General features: G+C 41.9%; 1 protein-coding gene across 1 annotated transcript in view; it reads right to left on the minus strand.

Moving 5' to 3' along the window:
• The window catches only part of ABLIM2 (actin binding LIM protein family member 2), a 238593-nt gene that overhangs the window by 165940 nt on the left and 47281 nt on the right, over positions 1–25372 (minus strand). The window contains exons 3-6 of the mRNA XM_073610745.1: positions 18704–18887; positions 16118–16233; positions 8667–8793; positions 2600–2693 (exon numbers count right to left, since the gene is read on the minus strand). Of these exons, the coding sequence (XP_073466846.1) occupies positions 2600–2693; positions 8667–8793; positions 16118–16233; positions 18704–18887 (521 nt within the window). The remainder of the gene's footprint in view (positions 1–2599; positions 2694–8666; positions 8794–16117; positions 16234–18703; positions 18888–25372) is intronic.

A 25372-nucleotide genomic window follows, 5' to 3' on the forward strand; every position in this document is an offset into this window, starting at 1 on the left:
GAAAAAAAAAACCTCTCTAGCAATATACACCAAACTGAGCATGTGCAGCCTGACTCCAAAGGCTCTGTGTTATCCAGACATGTTCTGGAGTCAGTGGAAGAAGAGGAGGATCTGTGCATACAGGATCAAACAACCTTTTTACACAATGCGGAATATTAACCCCTAATGCCGTGTACACACAGGCGGATTTTTCGACCGGACTGGTCCGACGGGACGAATCCGTTGGACAATCCGACCGTGTGTGGGCTTCATCGGGCCTGCAGCAGACTTTTTCGGTCGAAAATCAGACAGACTTTAAATTTGGAACATGTTTCAAATCTTTCCAATGGACTCGAGTCCGGTCAAAAAATCCGATCGTCTGTATGCTAGTCCGACGGACAAAAACCGACGCTAGGGCAGCTATTGGCTACTGGCTATCAACTTTCTTATTTTAGTCTGGTCGTACGTCATCACGTACGAATCCGTCGGACTTTGGTGTGATTGTGTGTGGGCAAATCCGTTCATTCGTAAGTCCGCCGGAAAGACCGTCGGACCTTTGAGGTCGAAAAGTCCGCCCGTGTGTACATGGCATTAGGTTCCACAGTGAGTATAACAAGTATGTTTTACTGCATATATAGACTGAGTTTACTGTTGTGGGTTTGGCAACACTTTCATTCAGGCGAAGGGTAACTTGTATATTTTATACTGCACTTTCAGGAGTGAATATTTTCTAATTGGAATCAAATGTTTCTATACCCAAAAATACTGTACCTTATGCTAGCTGCTGAGCAAATAGTATACCAATACCTTATGTAAGAATATGTTTGTGTGTGTGAATCAGCTTTTCCCCCAAATTAACCAGAATGATAAAAGGGAATATATTGATAATTGCTAAAGATTGTTCAAATATCTCTTGGTTTAGGCCCTTCGCCCAGTGCGTTTCTCACTTACAACCAGGCAATGAAGTGCTGTCCAGTTCTTTTCTCCAATAACAAAATAATCTATAAATAGAAAAATCACACCTGTGTTCACCATACCAAGTGGATATAAATGGAACTCAATCAAATAGCCAGGACCTCTGTGTGCAGAACATAATACAACATCTGTTCTTTCTACGAGGTTAGAGGAAGGCCTGTCTGTAATACAGCAAAGCAATGAAGGCACCGACATTCATAAACCTACAGTCTGGAAAACAAACAGCTAAATATCAAGTCCCAAGTGCAAAGAAGTATTACATGGTTCATTTTTATTTCTTCTAGCCAGTACTAAATATAGCCAAAGCCATTGTTTTTGCAGGTGACACGGTCAACTGTAATATTGTTCTTCTCTATAATAAAAGGCCTTGAATACACAATTAAAAACATTTCATGGCATGCCACATACGGGTCAGTTTTCAGATAAAAGTGATCTATCCCCTCATTTTACAAAGGGTTAGATCAGCCTTTCTCGACCTTTGAACATGGAGGAACCCTTTAAATAACTTTCCAGTCTCAGGGAACCCCTGCTACTAATTATTACATCTACAACTCAGGTTGCATTAGTGTGATGGTCACTGGGAAGAATGCTTCTTACACTTGTGGTCATTGGGAAGAATCCCCCACTTACAGATAACTTAGACCCCTTTCACACCGAGCCGCCCATAGTGTTGGCCCGCTAGCGGGCAAGAAAGGGTTCAAACCGCCCGCAATGCGCCGCAATAGCGGCGTTTTGCCGGCGGTATCCCAGCGCTGCCCCATTGATTTCAATGGGGAGCAAAGGTGGAGGAGCGGTAAACACACCGCTCCTTCACCGCTCCAAAGAAGCTGCTGGCAGGACTTTTCCTGACATCCTGCCAGCGCACCGCTCCGGTGTGAAAGCCCGACAATGCTGCACCTGTTTGAGGGCGGATTGCAGGTGCTTTTTTTAACGCTATAGCGCCTGCAAAACGCCCTCGGTGTGAAAGGGGTCTTAAAGTGGTCGTAAACTCCCCAGAAGTCAGCGTCATGCAAAGCAGTAGAAAAAGACTTGCTAGTTATTTCAGGTGCGCTATTTAGAAGACATCGGCCACTCTTGTAACAATTACGCCACTCGCACATGCGCATTGTTTTCCTAATTGCGGTGTCTCCATCAGCATTACTCCGCGGCATTACAATGTAATTGCTAAGCATTCACTAGTTCCTTAGTTTGACTTTACGGCGCATGTGTGAGATTACTGCACTGATGTACAAGCAGGGAAGGGAGCAAAAGGACTCCACAAAGATGGCGGCGGCTTTAGACAAAACGGTTTAAGAACAAGTTGTAAGAACAGTTACATGACACTTTGGATTATCCCTATGTGTTCGAAAGTATGTTTATTTCTACTACTATGCTTTTAGTGGATTAGTTGTAGAGAGTTTACTACAGCTTTAAAGGTTCATTGTTGTTAGTGGTTATTTATCTAAAGGACATACATCATTGCTCATTGCTCAAGGAACCCCTAGCCACCTCTGGAAGACTCTATGGCTACATGGAACCCTGGTTGAGAATAGCTGGGTTAGATATTGTTTAGTTGCAACGGTCCCACATAAGTGAAGAATTAAAAAGCCCATGGTAACTGCATGCATTATACAAGTTTTTAACATTTACTATATTATTTTTTTACCTCGAGAACTCGGCCGGTAATGAACTTCTCGCAGTGATCACATTTTATGCCAAATTCAGCATGATAGTCCATTTCACAGTAGGGGATTCCATCTCTAAAAAAAAAAAACATATTAGAAGATAGTACAACGGAATATTTTCTGTGAATTAAATAAATCTAGAAACTCTGAAGCAGAAGACCCAGCTATGTAAGTACAATCATTATACAGGGTTATTCAAAAATATGGAGTAGATTTCAAGTTTTTATTTCAAACAATTAGTAAGGGATAGAAGCACGTTCCGCATATCACTGGATAGAGGCAGGTTCAACGTTAAAAGCCCGCCTAAACGTTCCATTCAATGCCACGCATAAGCGCTATTTCTTTTTTATAGGAAAGTAATTTTGTGCGCTGTAATTTGTGAATTCACTATTCAAGTGCAACGCAAATTCCGCCATTAGTTCAACAAACAGCTGACTCGTCATAAGCAAATTTACAAATGACCTAAACAATTTGTTGAAGATGGATGCATATGCAAATGGAAAAAGCACTGGTCGCCCTCACACGTCAGATGAAAATCTTCAGCATATGCATGGTGCGTTCGAACAGAGCCCTAGGAGATCCAAACACAGGTAAGGGTTGAACTTGGAATTCCTCAAACAATGGTATGGCATGTTCTCAAAAACCGTCTGCATGTGAAGGCAGTTGTTTCCCCAACTTCGAGAAGATTCAAATGACTTATTTTAAATGCAAGGTGGTGCCCCGCCTCACTTCTACATGGATGTCCGGTGTTATCTGAACAACACCATTCCAGGACGATGGATTGGAAGAGGTGGACAAGAAGATCTTGTTTATCGTCTGTGGCCTCCCAGGTCACCAGATCTTACCCCCTGTGATTTGTATCTGTGGGGGTGCATAAATGAAAGGGTGTTTGTCCCATCTATGTCTGCTACTCTTCAAGATCTGAGACATCGAATTGTTGAAGCTGTGAATTCAATACCAAGCGACCAGTTGATTCATGTGTGGCAAGAGATGGTCTACGGTTGTGATGTTTGATGCGCAACACAAGGTGTTCATGTTGGCTCACACAACAGTGTGAGGGATGGGCACGAGAGCAGCAGCTTTCACAGGTCTATCTCTCCTCATTGGCTCACACCGCAGCGGGAGCCATTCACAGCTAGTGAGAAAATGAACAGAGTGGGTGTGGCGCCTGAGCCACGCTCTGGGTGTGAATGAACACACAGAGAGCGGCTCGGAAGTGAACCTGCTTGAGTGCCCCCATAGCAAAAGACTTGCTCTCGGCAGGGAGAAGGAGCAGGACCGTCGGCAGGGGACCCAAAAGGTAGAGGATCGGGTTGCTCTGTGCAAAACTATTGCACAGAGCAGGTAAGTATAACATGTTTATTATTAAAAAAAAAAAATCTTTTCTTTAGAATCACTTTAAAGATATAATAAAGGGATTTTCTGGAATAAGATAAAATGTACAACCTCAAACTTGGGATTAGGTATATGATATTTAATTGTGTACTGTTCAAAAAGATATAATCATACAGTAAATAAGTTAGACAGTTAGATTATAGATTATAGTTTATATAATAAATAAATATTATTTTACTGAGAGAGTAGAGAAGTATGAGATTTTCCCCCATAATCATATTTACCTAGGTGGATGCAGCATCCATCGGTCCGATGCTGCATCTGTCCCCCGCCACCTCTGCACTGAAAACCGGGCCAACGAACACCACCGATGGCTCAGTTCTCTCAGTTCAATAAAGATTTATAGGGAGCTATAACACAGTTATTTGATATTTATAATCTAATTTGAATTGCTCTTCTGAAACTGTTTTTATTTAGTCATGTGACGAGCACAGTACCAATCAGAGCTGGCCAGACACCTAGTCACACTGTAGAGATTATACATCAACAGAGTAAAAGAATCCCCTCCCAAGGATTTTTCCCCGTAGATGCCAAAGAACAGTGAAAGATCATGTGACCACACTACAGTGCAGGAATAAGGTATTTAGATGGTTTAAAAAAAAAAAAAACTACAGTGGCATGATATATATGATTTATGTGAATTAATTATGGCAATTAACACTTCTCTGTTTAGTATCACTTTAAAGACCAAAGCTGGCCATACACAAGTAGAATTTTGTTAAAAATTTTTCATTTTAAGAACATTTGTTTGATTTTCTAATTGTTAATGAACATTCATCTTTGACCTAAGCGATGAGAACATTTAAAAGAGCACGATAGAACATTATTCTTAAACAAATACATTTAATTAATGTATTTTTTTTGTTCAGTAGTTCAGTCCATTCATTCCAAAATTGAATTTTAAAAGAAAACAAAATTTTGAAGTACTTTCGAACAATTTTTTTTTATTTACTTTTTTTTTTTTTTTTTAAGTTGTATATCATAGACAGAAGATAATAAAGTACAACATTTCAGGGAAAAAAATTAGAATAAGGTAGCATATGCATCAGGGAAACAATACACAATGGATAACAATATCCACAGGAGGTTTCCATAAGGGTGGGTGTGTTCCAAATGGATGGGTTAACCAGGCTAAAAATAAAATGTCTTAAACAAGTATTCATACCCCTTGACATTTTCCACATTTTGTCATGTTACAACCAAAAACATAAATGTATTTTATTGGGATTTTATGTGATAGACCAACACAAAGTGGCACATAATTGTGAAGTGGAAGGAAAATGATAAATGGTTTTCAAAATTTTTTACAAATAAATATGTGAAAAGTATGGCGTGCATTTGAGTTCAGCCCCCCGAGTCGATACTTTGTAGAACCTCCTTTCGCTGCAATAACAGCTGCAAGTCTTTTCGTGTATGTCTCTAACAGCTTTGCATATCTAGAGAGTGACATTCTTCTTTGCAAAATAATTTAAGCTCTGTCAGATTGGACGGAGAGCGTCTGTGAAAAGCAGTTTTCAAGTCTTGCCACAGATTCTCAATTGGATTTAGGTCTGGACTTTGACAGGGTCATTCTAACACATGAATATACTTTGATCTAAATCAGGGGTCTCCAAAATTTCGAAACAAAAGGCCAGTTCACTGTCCATGACATTTTAGGGGGTGGGGGGGTGGGGGGTGGACTGTGGCCATTGGGATTAGAAAAGGTAACGACATCAGTGAGAAAAAAAATAATGCCCCATGGTTTGTCTCAGTGGGAGAAATTGTGCCCCATCATTAGTGTCAGTAGGAGGAATTGTGCCCCATCGTTGGTGTCACTGGGATGAATTGTGCCCCATCATTGGTGTCATTGGGCCCCATTATTGCTGTCAATGGAAGAAATTGTACCCCATCGTTGGTGCCATTGGGAGGAATTGTGCCCCATCATTGGTGCCAGTGGGAGAAATTTTGCCCCATCATTGGTGTCATTGGGGGGAATAGTGCCCCATCTTGGGAGGAGTTGTGTCCCTTCATTGGTGTGAGTGGAGGGGAATTATGTCCCATTGTTTGTATCAGTGGATGAAACAGTGCCCCAAGGGCCGCATAAAAGCAAGCAAAGGGCCGCAGCTTGGAGACCCCTGATCTAAACCATTCCATTGTAGCTCTGGTTGTATGTTTAGGGTTGTTGTCCTGCTGGAAGGTGAACCACCGCCCCAGTCTCAAGTCTTTTGCAGACTCTAACAGGTTTTCTTCTAAGATTGCCCTGTATTTGGCTCCATCCATCTTCCCATCAACTCTGACCAACTTCCCTGTCCCTGCTGAAGAAAAGCATCCCCACAACATGATGCTGCCACCACCAAGTTTCACACTGGGGATGGTGTGTTCAGGGTGATGTGCAGTGTTAGTTTTTCGCCACATATAGCGTTTTTCTTGTAGGCCAAAAAGTTAAATTTTGGTCTCATCTGACCAGAGCACCTTCTTTCACATGTTTGCTGTGTCCCCCACATGGCTTCCCACACACTGCAAATGGGACTTCTTATGGCTTTCTTTCAACAATGACTTTCTTCTTGCCACTCTTACATGATGGCCAGATTTGTGAAGTGCACGACTAATAGTTGTCCTGTGGACAGATTCTCCCACCTGAGCTGTGGATCTCTACAGCTCCTCCAGAGTTACCATGGGCCTCTTGGCTGCTTCCCTGATGAATGCTCTCCTTGCCCGGCCTGTCAGTTTAGGTGGATGGCCATGTCTTGGTAGGTTTGCAGTTGTGCCATACTCTTTCCATTTTCGGATGATGGATTGAACAGTGCTCCGTGAGACGTTCAAAACTTGTGGTATTTTTTATAACCTAAAGCCCCATACACATTATCAGATTTTCTGCTGATTTTTGTCTTCAGATTTACCAAAACCATGTAGCGCAAGGGCCTGCTTGATTGCATACAAATTGAAACTCCAAAGGTTTGACCTCGTATTATATGGTTTTGGTAAATCTGAAGGAAAAAATCAGCAGAAAATCTGATAGTGTGTATGGGGCTTAACTCTGCATTAAACTTCTCCATAACTTTATCCCTGACCTGTCTGGTGTGTTCTTTGGCCTTCATCATGCTGCTTGTTCACTAAGGTTCGCTAACAAACCTCTGAGGGCTTCACAGAACAGCTGTATTTATACTGAGATTAAATTACACACAGGTGGACTCTATTTACTAATTAGGTGACTTCTGAAGGCAATTGGTTCCACTAGATTTTAGTTAGGGCTATCAGAGTAAAGGGGGCTGAATACAAATTCACGCCACACTTTTCACATATTTGTAAAAAAATTGAAAGCCATTTATCATTTTCCTTCCACTTCACAATTATGGCGCACTTTGTGTTGGTGTTGGTCACATAAAATCCCAAAAAATATATTTACGTTTTTGGTTGTAACGTGACAAAATGTGGAAAATGTCAAGGGGTGTGAATACTTTTTCAAGACACTGTACATAACCAGTGTAGGACAAAGGTATAGCAATGAACATATTCATAGCTATAAATGTATTGACCTGTAATGGCCTTTTACTGTAAATAGCAGGCAAAATCCACAGTAGAGAAAGTGGTACGCTACCTTAGTAACAACAAGAAAAGAGAAAAGTAAAGAGAGTAGAAGACTACAGCAAAGTAAAAGGAAATACGAGAAGGTATACTTCACCCTACCGGACACCCTCATAAAATCCTACATGGGGAAAACACCCGAATGTAAGTTTCAAGGATGTGTTTATGGTTCGAATAGATGTCAGGGACACCAAATCTTATTGAACCTTGGGAGTATATAATTCAAATGAGCAGTCAAATATTCCATGTTATAAACGTCATGAATTCGAGATGGAGGCAATGATTGTTTTCATTTCAAAGCAATCAGACACCTGGCTTCCGTTAGAACATGGCTGATCATGGTTGGTAAAGGTAGCCCCAGTAAAAAATATACCGGGTCCTGTGGGATCAAGATGAATGACATTATTAAGTCTCGGTTCACACTGATGTGGTGAGAATCTGATGCGATTTCACAGTGCTATTTCTATTGTGACTGGTGCTATTCTAATGTGAATAATTGTGATTTCTGAGGGGATTTAGCATAGCTGGAGATAAAATTTGCACTGAACCCGCACTAAACTCACACAGGACCCTTTTTTTGACCAGATGAGAATCGCATCGCATAGATGTAAATAGATTTCATAGCAAACAATGTTTTTTTCAGATGACATGAGAATCTATGCTTTTCGGATCAGATTTAATCCACATAGAATTTGCGTCAGTGTGGACTGAGACTCAAGTCATTGAATGTAGTGAGAATTTTTGTATAATTTTTTGTACAAATGTTTGTTAGAAAATGTACTATTGTATGGCCAGCTTAACACTGACACATTCAGACCCCTGTAAACACCTGCACTTAAACATCACCCAACAGCACCCAAAGCCACGCCATCCAATAATCAACAGCTAAGGATAACTGGCACGCTAAAACCAGACTTGTATACATCCTACATAGTAGTTTGTTCTTGACAATAATAAAATTACAATAATAAAATTACAATGTATATAGACAATGGATATCTATTTACATAAAACTAGATCGATTTTTACACACATTTAAATGCTAACCTTACTTAAAATAAATATACTATACAATTTTTGTTCACTTACTTGCTAATGTATTCTGCCTTTAAATGGACCCCACAGATTTTGCATTTGAAACAGTCCAAGTGCCAGTGTTTTTCTAGGGCAACCAATGATTGACCATTTTTTATTTCCAAGCCACAACCACCGCAGTCTGTGAATACAAAAAACATGGTATTCATTGTTCTGAAAAACATCAACTGGGTTTCATATACTGAAAAAACAATTATCCTTTAGGAAATAATGCATTTTATGACATGAGGATGAACAATGGTGCTACAATGGGGTGAGATGGGAGATAAACTGCAAGAGATCTGGGGGCTTTTTCATTCTGTTATGATCCATAAGGAGACTTCGCATATACAGGAATAATAGGAAGCCTTAGGTTCACTTTGGGATCACTTCATCGTCATGCTCCTGTAAAGATCACGTCATCTCTGTATCAGGGCCTATGAGAGCAAAGCTTACACTCTTACACTTGATTATGAGCCACCAAACACCACTTAAAAGGTCCATATCAGTATCAAGTGGAAAGCGGTAGACAAAAGCTCAGAGATATTTCTTCTAGAAATTTCTACTGGCCAATATGTAATAGCACATTTCTATTAAGGCACCCGAAAACTGAATAATCATACCTTTGTCAGGTTTTTATTGCAGTATCTGCCTCTGCTAAGGAGATTTACACTGTATATGTCCTGGTGACTTTTGTCACCCGGGCTAAAAGTAAGTGAAATCCCAAACTTTGAGTTGTCGCCAATACAGAAGAAGAGGGAATATTTCCCAATGGGTACACTGGTGATGACTTTTTAAAAGGGATCTCTCCTACTTTGGAGAGACATGAAGTTAAGGGAAATCTCCCCAATTGGAAACAAACTGATAAAGAGTTTTAACTTTTCCTTTTTCCATTTAAAATGAGAAAAAAAATGTTCTGGCCTAGTGGTTCTAAAGGTTGAAGGTTTTTAACCTTCATGCATGAAGGTAAAAAACCTGCTGGGTGTAGCTCCCCCCTCAGCTTCCACTTATACTTACCCGAGCCCCATCTTAATCTAGGCATGTGCATGAGATCAGCGGCTTTCACAGGTCTCTATCTCCTCATTGGCCCACACAACAGTTTGAGGGATGTGTACGAGAGCAGCGGCTTTCACAGGTCTATCTCTCCTCATTGGCTCACACAGCAGCAGGAGCCATTCACAGCTAGTGAGAAAATGAACAGAGTGGGTGTGGCGCCTGAGCCACGCTCTGGGTGTGATTGAATACACAGAGAGCGGCTCGGAAGTGAACCTGCTTGAGTGCCCCCATAGCAAAAGACTTGCTCTCGGCAGGGAGAAGGAGCAGGACCGTCGGCAGTGGACCCAAAAGGTAGAGGATCAGGCTGCTCTGTGCAAAACTATTGCACAGAGCAGGTAAGTATAACATGTTTATTATTTTTAAAAAATCTTTTCATTAGAATCACTTTAAAGATATAATAAAGGGATTTTCTGGAATAAGTTAAAATGTACAACCTCAAACTTGGGATTAGGTATATGATATTTAATTGTGTACTGTTCAAAAAGATATAATCATACAGTAATTAAGTTAGACAGTTAGATTATAGATTATAGTTTATATATCAAAAATTATCAATTTGTTAAACACATAATTTGTTAAAACAAAAATGGTTTAAGGTCTGGGGGATAAAACATATCATGAGAGACCTGTGGAAACTTAATATGTATAGTCTGGAGGAAAGTAGGGAAAAGGGAGACATGACTGAAACCTTTAAATACATCAAGGGGGTGAATAAGGTTTAGGGTGCTAGTATTTTCAGTATAAAGTCAAAATCAAGAACACGGGGACATGACCTCAAACTAGCCGGAGGAAAACTAATCTTAGAAAATATCATTTTACTGAGAGAGTAGAGAAGTATGAGAATTTTTTTCCCCCATAATCATATTTACCTAGGTGGATGCAGCATCCATCTGTCTGATGCTGCATCTGTCCCCCGCCGCCTCTGCACTGAGAACTGAGCCACCAAACACCGCCGATGGCTCGGTTCTCTCGGCTCCCTAAGCAGAGAGCTGCTGCCTGTCAGTCAGCATCTCTCCTGCTCTGCTCCTCCAAGCTCATTGGAGTGCTGAGCTGTGGAGGAGCGAGGATCGGCCATCTCAGTGGCCCGCTGGGAGACCGAGACGGCCATCAGTCCAGGCACCCGGCGGATCCAGACTTCATTGTCGTGATGACGCAGTACCTGGACTGTTTTCAGTGACGTCAGCAGAGTAAGGACTTCAATCTGCTCTCTGCTGAAAACGGGTCACAGGAGTGCAAAACAAATTGCACTCCTGTGACCCATAGGAGAAGCCCAGCCAAACAAGCTCAGGCTCGACTTCTCTTTGGAATAGACTTCCAGCAGAGTTAGTGAGTCAGTCAACAGTAAGTGGATTCTAACATGCTTGGGACAAACATAGATCAAAAAGGTAAAAAGCAACAAAAACATGTAAAATATTACCCCTTGGCGCCAGCCATACGCATATATGGGGCCTCTCGGCGCCTGGTCCTTAGCGCCGGGAGGGGGGGGACACATGTTTGCGTGAATTGCTGCCAATACACCTGTGCTGAGAGCTGCGAAAGCTTTCCGGACCACGTGACCGCCAATCATGGCGGTCACGTGATCTTAACGTGATCTTAAGCCGTGCCCCACTTCCCAGTGTCATAAACCTCTTAAAGGGCTGTGAGGTGCCGGCGCTAAAAGGTTAAAAAAAGGGCAGATTTGCTGGACCACTTGGTCTTTTTTCTGCCATCATTCTTTTATGTTTTATGACTTCAATTACATTGACATTCTATAAATTACTTGAACGAAAAAAGGAAAAAAAAAACGAGACTGTGCCTACACACTTTGTATTTAATAAATTAAGAAAATCCACAATGATCACATTCTAAATAGTTCCCTTTTGAGTTGGCACACAGCGGCAAACAACGCTGCCGACGTTCAAAGCAATTGTGCAGATCGTTTTCTGAAAGGCTCTTGAAGATCTCCGTCGGCTTTCACATCTTTCACCAACAAAAAATGGGTACTGACTTGATCTTTGGGAAGAGGTAGAGGTCGCAGGGACCCAGGTCTGATGAATAGGGTGGAATGTTCAAGCACAGTGATGTTGTTATTACCTAAAAATACCGAATTCAATAAATTTGGTTCATCCTCAATGCGTTACATTGATTAACTTGATTAACTTGATGTTAATTTGCTGTTCGCTCTTGCACTCCAACATTTTCCGACCAAAGGTAAGAAAACGTCTATATTTGAACACATGTTGACTCATACTGAGTGTAGCAATCGAGTTGAGCCTTGCCCCACTGTGACAGGTTGGAACACGTTCTATAACCATCTCTTTGTCTCTCCCCTCCCACTCTTAGGTCCGAGCTAAATGGTTAAACCTGGTACACATTAATCTTTTTTTTTTTTTTCATTTGACCCAGTGAGTTGAACATCGTTCAGAGCCGCTGTACTAACGATCTGACATTAGTAAAGCAATCTTGCAGGCTGAGCTGTTGTGTTCTGACTGGGGGATAGCCCCCCCCACCAGAACACTCCAATCAGCGTTCTCTGCCATTGGCTGAGACCGCTGATCGGGAGCCAGTCAGCTGCTGGTTTTCCAGCATGCTCATCTCACAGAAGCCAGCCGTGAATGTCGGCCTGTGTTTACTGAACCTGCCAATGTCTTCCGACATTCAGCCCGTGTGTACTAGGCATTAGTCTCATTGGTTTGTGTCGGACCTCATATATTACTACTGCATAAAAAACAAGCAGCAATGTGCATCAAAATATGGAAACACAAACTGACATACATTCATTATGGCACGCATCTGGTCGTGTACTGGTCTGACACTTGTGTACTGGATCTCAAAGAGCACCATTATATCTCAGTAGTCATATTACAATACAGTAAATTGTTCTACTTGTGGGTAACACAAGTAAAATCTGAAAATGTTGCCTTGCCTACATACTGAAGTGATCCTGAGAAACAAATGTTTAACTGTAATTTAACATGGAAAACAGTTTTTACAAAGCCAATATAAAAAGATAAACAAAATATGCCTCTTAATCAAATGTCTGGTTTAAAAAAGTATTGCTAATAAAAAACAGCTGTAAACTGGGGTGAGTCCAGATATATTTCATAATAACAGCCTTGTATTGCCGCACTCAATAAAAGAAAAATGTCCCCCATGTCTTAGTCTTCAAACATAACAACTTATGCAGTTCTGACTGCTGTGGCTTTTGCTCCTTCTTCCATGTGAAATTTAATGACTTATTTGTGAACCACCCACTGTGCTGTGGTGTCATTCCACATCTGCCCGTCCGAACACAAAAACATTGCCTTACAGCAGTTCTTTACTGCCCAGCAATGAGAGTTGTATTGATGAGAAGGAGACAATGTCATCACAAACTAGCAAACCTGCATTAGGGCTGCATTTACCATTAGATAGAATAAGCAAATGGGCAGCACAGTAGCTTTGTGGTTAGCCCTTCTCCTTTGCAGTACTGGGGTCCTTGCTTTGAATGCCGACCAGGACACTATTTACATGGAGTTTGCACGCTAAATCTGCACTTGCATGGGATACTTTCCACACACTGAAGACACGGTGGTCGTTTAATTGGCTCCTTGCTAAATTGGCCCAAGTCTGTGTATGTATGAATGGAAGCTAAAGACCTTGTACTGTAAGCTACTTAAAGTCAAGGACTGAATACCAGAATGTAAAGTGTTATGTAAATTGATTTATACATTATCATAATATACTAAACCACGTTAGGATCACAAAAACAGCTCCCGTTGCTCGCCTTGCTCCAAATGACACTCCACTTCCCACTGCCGCTGACATAAACACTGGGGTCTTTGGCGTGGGGTCTCACCTAAAATCCATACCAGACCTAGGGTCTGCAGTGGTTTTTGGGGGAAACCCATGAATTTTTCCTTTTTTGGCATGGGGTCCCTGCTAAATTCATACCAGAGGAGGAGTTTCACTTTAAAATTCCATGAATTGGTGAATTCTCCCGAACACATGCATCCTCAATGTTACCATGTCACACATATGGTGCACGGCTTTTACATCTGAGTAAACATGGAGTATACAGTAAAGGTGTTGTAAGTATAAGCAACTTACATACAGTATCTCACAAAAGTGTGTACACCCCTCACATTTTTGTAAATATTTTATTATATCTTTTCATGTGACAACACTGAAGAAATAACACTTTGCTACAATGTAAAGTAGTGAGTGTACAGCTTGTATAACAGTGTAAATTTGCTGTCCCCTCAAAATAGCTCAACACACAGCCATTAATGTCTAAACCGCTGGCAACAAAAGTGAGTACACCCCTAAGTAAAAATGTCCAAATTGGGCCCAAAGTGTCAATATTTTGTGTGACCAACACTATTTTCCAGCACTGCCTTAACCCTCTTAGGCATGGAGTTCACCAGAGCTTCATAGGTTGCCACTGGAGTCCTCTTCCACTCCTCCATGACGACATCACGGAGCTGGAGCTCCTCCACCTTCCATTTGAGGATGCCCCACAGATGCTCAATAGGGTTTAGGTCAGGAGACATGCCTGGCCAGTCCATCACCTTTACCCTCAGCTTCTTTAGCAAGGCAGTGGTCATCTTGGAGGAGTGTTTGGGGTCGTTTATCATATTGGAATACTGCCCTGTGGCTAAGTCTCCAAAGGGAGGGGATAATGCTCTGCTTCAGTATGTCACAGTACATGTTGGCATTCATGGTTCCCTCAATGAACTGTAGCTCCCCAGTGCCGGCAGCACTTATGCAGCCCCAGACCATGACACTCCCACCACCATGCTTGACTGTAGGCAAGACATACTTGTCTTTGTACTCATCACCTGGTTGCCGCCACACATGCTTGACACCATCTGAACCAAATAAGTTTATCTTGGTCTCATCGGACCACAAGACATGGTTCCAATAATCTATGTCCTTAGTCTGCTTGTCTTCAGCAAACTGTTTGCGGGCTTTTTTGTGCATCATCTTTAGAAGAGGTTTCCTTCTGGGATGACAGCCATGCAGACCAATTTGATGCAGTGTGCGGCATATGGTCTGAGCACTGACAGGCTGACCCCCCACCCCTTCAACCTCTGCAGCAATGCTGGCAGCACTCATACGTCTATTTCCCAAAGACAACCTCTGGATATGATGCTGAGCATGTGCGAGGCCATGGTCGACCAACTTCTTTGGTCGACCATTGCGAAGCCTGTTCTGAGTGGAACTTCTGGTCTTGGCCACCATGCTGCAGCTCAGTTTCGGGGTCTTGGCAATCTTCTTATAGCCTAGGCCATCTTTATGTAGAGCAACAATTATTTTTTTCAGATCCTCAGAGAGTTTTGTGCCATGAGGTGCTATGTTGAACTTCCAGTGACCAGTATGAGAGTGTGAGAACGATAACACCAAATTTAACACACCTGCTCCCCATTCCCACCTGAGACCTTGTAACACTAATGAGTCACATGACACCGGGGACGGAAAATGGCTAATTGGGCCCAATTTGGAAATTTTCACTTAGGGGTGTACTCACTTTTGTTGCCAGCGGTTTAGACATTCATGACTGTGTGTTGAGTTATTTTGAGGAGACAACAAGTTTACACTGTTATACAAGCTGTACACTCACTACTTTACATTGTAGCAAAGTGTCATTTCTTCAGTGTTGTCACATGAAAAGATAGAATAAAATATTTACAAAAATGTGAGGGGGGGTACTCACTTTTGTGAGATACTGTATATTATGGACACCTATGTACTACAACTTGTGACAACAGTAAGATGCATTACATCAGGGGTGGCCCGTCCATTAAGGATGTATGGGCTCCGCCCCCCTATCTATGCGTCTGCCCCCCTTGCAGGAGGCCGGATGCATGGATTCCAATGAAGGCTCTAATAGGCTTCAAAATAGAGTGGGCTTGGGGTGCAGAGCACCACGAACTGAGCCCACCCAGTTGTGTGACAATAGCGAAGTCTGAGACCCCTTTCCAATTGGCCGAAAGGAGAAGCATTCCGATTGGCCGCCAAGGAGGAGGGAGGAAAAGGGAAGAGGAGGGGGGGGACGAAACCTGCTGAGCAGGGGAAGGGGAAGCCACCCATGATGCTGCCATAGATGGGGTAAGTTCTCCTCCCTAGACCCAACCGATCAACCAACAAGACCGGGGGTGGGTGGCTGTGGGTGCACTGTTTGCCCCCTGAAAATTACCATCAGCTGCCACTGCATAACATTAATATGTGTTTAGGGCAACCTAGTGTTTATCTGTGCTTGTGACAGCCATCTTCTCCTATGTAACAGAAGAGGAAAAAAGAGGGATGGCTATTTTCAAGGTGGACTATGTTAGGTGCTGTCATGTCTATAGTACAACATGCATCTCCCCGAGTCATTTGGAAAAGAAATCCTCTTAAATGCTGATGTCACAATAGTATTAAGTGTAAAAAAAAAGGAAAAAGTAACTTACTTCTGAGAGACTGGATAGAGAGATTACTGTTAGTAACAGTGGGGGAGGTGGTACATTTTTGGCATATGCACTCCTTCCCATTAAAAGTCACACGATCACCAGGAGGAAACGGGTTTCTAAGATACAAATAAATTTTACATTAACAAAGAAACTTTCAGAAATGTAATTACTAGGACAACACAAATTGAAATACATTTCAGATGGTCATAAAAATCCAGTAAAGGCAACAATAAACCCGAAGCCAGCCAAAAGTTACAATATGATTATATGATATCCGTTATATATACCAAGAATTAGGAAGAGTGAAGGTCTTATTGATTTGTTATAAATAGTAATAAACATTTAGGTTGGCCTTTGCAGTACATAGTAATTTGTAAGATGGCCATATGCATTACAATCTAGTAGTAGAATCTTCTTACAACCTCCTTTAGACTTAAAGTGATACTAAACCCACAACAGTAAATCAGTCTGTATATGCAGTAAAGAATGTTTGTTATACTCACTGTGGAACCTAAGGGGATAATCCTCTGCATTGTGTAAAAAGGCTGTTTGATCCTGTCTTCTCTGATTCTCCCATTCTTCCACTGTTCCCAATCTCCTGACTAGACAGAGCCTTTGGAGTTACTCTGCACATTCTCAGTTTGGTGTCTATTGCTAGAGAATGTTTTGATAAGGCATGTATGGCTTGCCTTAACAAATCTACAGTACAGGGGCCAACTAAACAATATATTCAATTTGTATCCCATCACACAAGCCCTTGGTAGATCTAAAGAGACTATACAATCACACTGTAAAATGAATATTTATCCTAAGGCTCCGTTCACACCTAGGCATTTTTGGGCGTTTTTCTGCTGTAACCCTCAGCTCTAAAAATGCCCAGCAAGACAAATCCCACTCATTTCAATGGCCCCTGTTCACATCTGAGCGTTCTATCGCCTGAAGCAAAACGCCCGTCGTTCAAAAAAGTACAGGAGCTTCTTTTTTGGCAGATTACAGGCGTTTTACTGCTTTTATATTGGTGACCTTTTAACCTTGAAAACGCCTGTACAAAAAGTCTGCAAAAAGTCTGCAAAAACGCCCACAAATACGCTGGAAAAAACGCCTGTAAAATAGCAACACCTAGATGTGAAAATGTGTGGTCAGTTTAAAACCTTTTGGGTTTAAATTACCGAAGGCCAATAAACAAAGGTCACTATGCCGAGTGACCATTCTCCATTCTTTTAGTAAATCAACCCCAAACAAAAACATAACAACTACTGCATGTATGAAATTAAATGGAAGATGCATTTGAAGAGTTCGGTTAAATTGGACCTTTACTCCACTGAGTGACTTTAGGTTCCTGAACTCATAACCCCCCCCCCAGAAACCTAAAGTCACCACCATTTTTTCTTCACGTTTTATTTATTTATTATTTTTTATCTAGGAATACTGCCTATGTTCACACTAATAGTAGTTTTAAACATGAACCCATATGTGGAGTCTTGCTGTCTATAAGACGCTCTCACTCGAGGATGCCTATCCCAATAAATAACAGCAAAAGCAATACTGTTATTATTACAATAGATACCTATGGTTGCAGAATAATATACCTCTTGCGCAGGAAATATTGAAGACCTATCAATTTATTATTGGAAGCGTTGCAAGTAAGACTGGCGATATCACAGAGTGTATTCTGACCTCATACAGTTGAATTCTTATTTAAAGTGTTACTAAACCCAGGACCCTGCATTCACTATATCTGGTTTACGACAGTACGCAGAACATAGGAATGCAATTATTTTAGTAAATATAAATGGCTAAATACCTTTTTCTCATCAGCAGTATATAGCAATCTTATTACTTCTATCAGTGTTTGACTAAAGCTTGTAGCAGGACTTTTCATTCTACTCTGACTGTCCTATGAGGCTGTGGGTCCCCTGACCCTCTGTCTGGACAGTGCTGATTTGCCCTGTGCTAATCACATGCACCCTTCCAAAAAAAAAAATAAAACTCTCAAACCAAGCATGTGCAGCTTGTCCCCAAGGCTCTGTACTGTCAGGAGTTGGATTGGGGAAAGTGGAAGAGGATCAGAGAAGACGGGATCAAACAGCCTTTTTACACAATGCAGAGGATTAACCCCTTAGGTTCCACAGTGAGAATAACAAACATGCTTTACTGCATATACAGACTGATTTTACTGTATATACTGTATGTATGTGGGTTTAGTAACACTTTAAAGTAAATCTGACCTGGCCTATAAGATTTCTAAGACAAAAGCACTGCTAAAGTGCAGGCACCTTTAGCCTCCACTACTCACTGAAGTGCTTAGTACCAGGAATGTGTGGGGCTTAACGTTGACTTGGTAGAAGCCAAGGCCCCATGTACCGCCATAACTATATATTATAGGGAAGCTCTGGACAGATAAAGGAATCAATGTGAAGACCAACACAGGTCCTTGTAGGCACCATGGACATTGTCTTGATCCTAAAACATTTAAGGCCAGTTCAGTTTAACAGTAAAACTTTGCTATCGGTTGATTCTGAGCATACTCTTTAAATTACATATCTTGTGATTAAGCCTGATGAAGGAAAGCAGCTCCTTACTCACTTGCATACAGCGCATACAAAACAACGAGGATGATAGGTTTTTCCCAGCGCAGAGACCACCTCCCCTTCAATGAACTCATCGCAGCTGAAGCATCTGGTGCCATACAGCCTCTGATAGTCCTGAGTACAAACGTAATCTCCTTGACGCACAAAGAATCCTCCCTGGGCCAGGTCACATCCGCAGACTGAAAGAAAAGAAATAATAACATTACTTCCCGAACTAAACATTTCAAATTAAATTCAGATCCACAGCAATCCATGGCAGGAGATTAAAAAGAACAACCTAAATCTAACCACAGCTTCAGTGTAGCAATCTAAGCACAGGTATCAAAGTGCAGTAAACAGTAAGGGCACTTTTCACACTGACAGCTCGGGGGTGTCGGCGGTTAGCAGCGATTTACCGCAGTTTTAGAGATGCTTTTCGGCCGCTAGCGGGGAGCTTTAAACCCCTCCGCTAGCGGCTAAATAAATGGTTAAAAGCGCCCCCACAAAGCGCCGCAGCCGAGGCGCTTTGCAGACGCTTCGGCGGCGCTGCCCATTGATTTCAATGGGCATGGGTGCTTTAGGAGCGGTGTATACACTGCTCCTAAAGTGCCCCAAAGGTGCTGCTTGCAGGACTTTTTAACGTCCAGCCAGCGCAGCGCCCCAGTGATAAAGCACTTGGGCTTTCACACTGGGACTGCAGATGAGGCATTTTACAGGCGCTATTTTTAGCTTAAACGCACCTGAAAAATGCCTCCAGTCCTCCAGTGTGAAAGGGGTCTAACAATCAAAGTGAAGGTTATCCTGACTGCACAAAGGTTAAATGGCATGTAAAGATGGGCACTAAAACAACACAGGCGACAGTACATTGTGATAATCTGTTACATCAAATCTGTGCATGGTCAGTAAACTAAATTCAGACTGGTGACCATAGATTACAGCACTTTGCATATTACTGTCACTTATTGTTCGATATTAACTGTTATTTATGTATATCACCTATTGTAATTGTTTGTAAAATCTACCTTGAAAAGAAACAAATAAGGAAAATTAAGGCAGTATAATTACAATTCAAGAGAAAATACAGCTCAGTAACGTAAAGTATATCTAAAAGCAAAACCTTATTTTGGTTTTGAATGGAGTTGGGAAGGATTAGCCCTTCCTCCAAGTTTTCATTGTGGTCTGTGTCCCTGCTGGGACGATTCTCCGCTTTGTTTGCCCTGTGACTATTGCCATGAGTTGTCTTAAAAGTAAGAGGTGAGAAAAAATCTGATGCGGACAAATGTTCTGGTGACAACTGCCTAAGATGGGAATTCCTTTTACACTGAAGAGATTTCCTCTTGCTTCCTGTTGCATCTTACAGGAAATGAAGGGAAATCTCCCCATCAAAATATACAGCAAAAAGTAAACTGATAGGGGATTCCCTACTCTATCAAAAAAACTAAAAACATTTTGGTTATGCTGTGAAAATGTGATAGCTTTAATAAACCCTGCCTGACTGAGTATAAAAAAAAGGAATCTAGGAATCAATATATTTTGGACTGTCATGAGCAGAACCCACCGCAATAGGAATCTGGTTAAGAGCACAAGTTAAAGGCGGTGAAGAATCAGGTGCCACTAAAGCCTCGTACACACGGTACGATTGTTGGCAGGGGATTGTCTTTTGACAGACTGTTGTCCTAAAATCTTACCGTTAGTACACTCCTTTTGACAATTATTGTCCAACTTTTGGCCAACAAATGTTGGATGACAGGCTAGTAAATTTTTGACGGACAATGGTTTGACGTCAAATTTTCGTATGGTCAGTACACAAATCCGTCACACAAAAGTCAAAAGTACAAACACGCATGCTCGGAATCAATGCTCACCAAACACGAAATTAACAGAAGGGGCCCAAAGGTTGGTGCTCAAGAGCTGAAATTCCTCGTAGTACGTCACTAGGTTTGTGTTTGTGGCACGACAATTGTGTACCGTTAGTATGCAAGACAAGATCCTGGCACACGTCCTTTTGACAAAAATCAGACGCTCGGTTGGCCAACAATCGTACCGTGTGTACGAGGCTTTAGGCTATTGGTTTCCAGTAGCCCACCAAGGGAAAGGACCGTAGAATAATAGAGTGTTATTGATTAACTTTTCAGGCATTTCCGACGGAGTCAGATATAGAACATGTTCTAAATCTTTCCGTCGGAAATGCCGACGGAGTTTAGCCCGTTGGCAAGTCCGGCCGTGTGTACGCGGCATAAGAAGTGATCAAATAGAAGAAAGTTTTGAAGTTCAAAAGTCAAATAAAAGAAAAAAAGGAGCTCCAAGGAAAAACCTGGATACAACTAACAAGTGATCCAGTAAAAACAACAGACAGCCTCCCGCACTGAAGATGGGTGAGTCTTTATGCAAAATGCTGAAGCAAGGATTTGGGGGCCTTGAGATCTGTGGCATGCATGAGAAAAAAAGACTGGATGTCAATAATTAACTGCTGTAAAAGCAGAGAAGAATGAGGGTGACCCGTGTCATCTTCACAGCTTCTGCTGCTAGGAGGTGATCAAAAACATAAAAACCTGGTTTAGATTCAAAACTCTTTTGGGTCTAAAAGAGGTTTTTATGTTTTTTGCTCTTTGATGACTTCACCGCTGACTCCTCCACATGAATTTAGAAATTAGATATAGAGTTTGGGAGATATTTTGAACAGCTGGGAGGTGGTACACTCTGAGTACTAGAGGGATTTAGGAAACACATGGTCAATGTGCCTTGAAGGGACAGTAAATGACATGCTCCTTAAGGGCATCATCAGTTTGCTAGGCACAAAATGCTCTATGTATGTGAATGGACATTAGGCACATGCGAGAGTCAAGTTTAGTACCTTGTAGGAGCCTAGCACAGCCAAAACACAAAGCTTTAGACATTCTCTCCAAAAGCTTCAGGGTATCCAACTCTGCCCTGGAGATGAAACAATATCTTTTATAAGAAACTATCCACTTTGACATGGATGCATAAGTGCGAGTCACCGCCAATATTGCACAGTTATACCAGTCAGCTCAGCCTGATACCATAGAACAGAGTCCACAAGGGTAAACATAGGTACATGCTTAGATGGGAACAAGCTCTTGGGGAGGAACTTTCTATAGAACAGTGGCCGGTTGTGTGGTCCCAGGCAGATAAAAGCTTTATTTGTACTCTCTATATACAGTGAGAGAAAAATTATTTGATCCCCTGCTGATTTTGTATGTTTGCTCACTGGCAAAGAAATGATCAGTCTATAATTTTAGGTTTGTTTTAACAGACAGAATAACTAAAATTTCCAGAAAAACGCATTTCAAAAAAGTTATGAATTGATTTGCATTTTAATGAGTGAAATAAGTATTTGATCCCCTATTGATCAGCAAGATTTCTGGCTGCCAGGTGTCTTCTATACAGGTAACAAGCTGGGATTAGGAACATTCTCCTCAGCTTGTTACCTGTATAAAAAACACCTGTCCACAGAAGCAATCAATCACATCCCAATCTCTTTATCATGGCCACGACCAAAGAGCTGTCCAAGGATGTCAGGGACAAGATTGTAGACCTACACAAGACTGGAACGGGCTACAAAACCATGGCCAAGCAGCTTGGTGAAAGGGTGACAATAGTTGATGCGATTATTCGCAAATGGAAGAAACACAAAATAGCCGTCAGTCTCCCTCGGTCTGGGGCTCCGTGCAAGATCTCACCTAGTGGAGTTTCAATGATCATGAGAACGGTGAGGAATCAGCCCAGAACTACACGGGAGAATGTCAATGATCTTAAGGCAGCTGGGACCATAGTCACCAAGAAAACAATTGGTAACACACTACGCCGTGAAGGACTGAAATCCTGAAAGGTTCACCTGCTCAAGCACATGTACAGGCCCTGTCTGAAGTTTGCTAATAAACATCTGAATGATTCAGAGGAGAACTGGGTGAAAGTGTTGTGGTCAGCTGAGACCAAAATCAAGCTCTTTGGCATCAACCCAACTCGCCGTGTTTGGAGGAGGAATGCTGCCTATGACCCCAAAAACACCATCCTCACTGTCAAACATGGAGGTGGAAACATTATGCTTTGGGGGTGTTTTTCTGCTAAGGGGACAAAACAACTTCACCGCATCAAAGGTACTATGGACGTGGCCATGTGCCCTCAAAATCTTGGGTGAGAACCTCCTTCCCTCAGCCAGGGCATTGAAAATGGGTCGTGGATGTGTATTTCAGCATGACAATAACCAAGACACATGGCCAAGGCAACAAAGGAGTGGCTCAAGAAGAAGCACATTAAGGTCCTGGAGTGGCCTAGTAAGTCTCCAGACTTTAATCCCACAGAAAATATGTGGAGGGGGCTGAGGGTTCGAGTTACCAAATGTTAACCTCAAAACCTTAATGACTTGGAACAGAGAGCTGCAAAGAGGAGTGGGACAAAATTCCTTTTTGAGATGTGTGCAAACTGCCTGTTTTAACCATAAAAATGGCACACCACAACTGCATGCTTTGCACGCGGTTGCGGGGCACTTGCAGAACAGTGCTATTCAATTGGGCGGCACAGTGGTGTAGTGGGTAGCACTCTCACCTAGCAGTAAAAGGGGTCGCTGGTTCGAATCCCAACCATGACACTACCAGCCTGGAGTTTGCATGTTCTGCCTATGCCTGCGTGGGTTTCCTCCGGACACTCTGGTTTCCCCCCACACTCCAAAGACATGCTGTAGGTTAATTAGCTTCTGTCCAAAATTGGCCCTAGTATATGAATGTGAGTTGGGGACCTTGGATTGTGGCCTCCTTGAGGGTAGGGACCGATGTGACTGTGCAATGTATGTGTGGAGCTCTGTGTAAATTGACAGCGCTAAATGGGTACCTTAAATAAATAATGATATAATAGATGAGCATCTTAATGAGATACAATGTACAGGGATAGGGACAATTGTAGACACTCATTATGGACTGGTGTCTTTATTTAACTATGTAATTGAAGTGGTATTTATCAATGAGGGTATAGTTTCTGCCATGGCGGGGCAGCAAAGCATCACAGCCATGGCATTTTAGCGAAAATATAATTTGATATTTTCAGAGGTTGGGGGGGCTCTGTCAGGTAGTTGGTATAGGGCCCCATAATTTTTAACAGCAGCCCTGGCTATACCATGTGTCATAATTATGTGTCATAATTATGCAGCTGCAGCACCTGAAGGGCAATAATGAGGAAAGCTGCATCCCTTTAGACGTGATTTCCTACTGGGAGTATCTCACCAAAAATAAAATTTTTGTTGCAGGGAATGCCTGAAATCTGACATATCTTAGGGTAGAATTCTGGGAAAATCAGCGAATCACACATGCAGCAAATAATGTTTCTGTGGGGGGTTCTGTACACATTCTGTGTATAGAACACCTCCAGGTAGCCATATTTTACTGCATTTTCAGAAACTTACAGCGGTTGCAGATTGAAAAGGAAAAGTAATTGTTAAAAATATTCAATCAAAATATGACTTGTTTGTCATATTTTTGTTTAGGATGGGCTTCTTTTACAAAGATATTTTGATTATGTCTGTAAACGTGGAGGAATATGAACAAAAGAATAATTAATAAAAATGGTTTTAGGTGGAAAACGTTACTCGCACAGAGATGGTTTTCATGTAAATTTTGCTGTGCAGCTGCTTGGAAAGTGACCTGAATCTCCCACACAGGTTGAGTCTGAATTTATAAATGAATTTCCAGACAAAGTCTGACCCACCCCAGTATTTCTGTATTCAATCTGGACAATTATCAGAATGATAATGTAAAATAATCTGAAATTCCCTTTCACTGGGAATGGAACCATATAAACACTTAAACCTGCCAGCAAAATATTTGGTATCCAAAGTGATTCCGCGTTTCCACAATCAGGCAAGAAAATGTATGTTGGCTCAGTGGTTAGCACTACTACCATGCTGAAATCCTAGTCCCAATTCTCCATCTGCAAAAGATTTCATTACACAACCCAAAGAAAATCTATAGCCTATGTACATATGGTGTTAGGAGGATCATGCAATTGTAAGCTCCTGGGACTGCAGGGATAGTGATTAGAGGTCGACCGATATGGGTTTTTCTCTGGCCGATGCCGATATTTAGAAATCGCGGTGGCCGATGGCCGATATGTGATGCCGATTTTTTTTGGGCCGATATATTAGGCCGATTTTTTTTTTTTCCCTTCATCTCATAAAATCTAACAGTTAGACCCCTTTCACAATGGGGCGTTTTTCAGGCGCTTTTGGGCTAAAAATAGCACCTGTAAAGTGCCTGTAAAACGGCTCCCCTGCAGTCTCAGTGTGATATTCCGAGTGCTTTCACACTGGGGCGATGCGCTGGCAGGATGTTAAAAAGAAGTCCTGCAAGCAGCATCTTTGGAGCGGTGTATACTGCTCCTCCACCACTCCTGCCCATTGAAATGAATGCGCACCACTGCCGAAGCGCTTGCAAAGCGTTTCGGCAGCGGCGCTTCGGGGGCGCATTTAACCCCTTCCTTGGCTGCTAGCTGGGTTATAAGCGTCCTGCTAGCAGCCGAATAGCGCCGCTAAAATGACGGTAAAGCGCCGCTAAAACTAGCAGCGTTTTACCATCAACGCATGCCTGCTCCAGTGTGAAAGCAACCTTAAGTGATACAGAAAATTTTTTACATTTAAACATTTATTAAACAAAACAAACCTCCAATCAGTTCACTT

The sequence above is a fragment of the Aquarana catesbeiana genome, linkage group LG01, assembly GCF_042186555.1.
Source record: "Aquarana catesbeiana isolate 2022-GZ linkage group LG01, ASM4218655v1, whole genome shotgun sequence".
Taxonomy (NCBI): domain Eukaryota; kingdom Metazoa; phylum Chordata; class Amphibia; order Anura; family Ranidae; genus Aquarana; species Aquarana catesbeiana.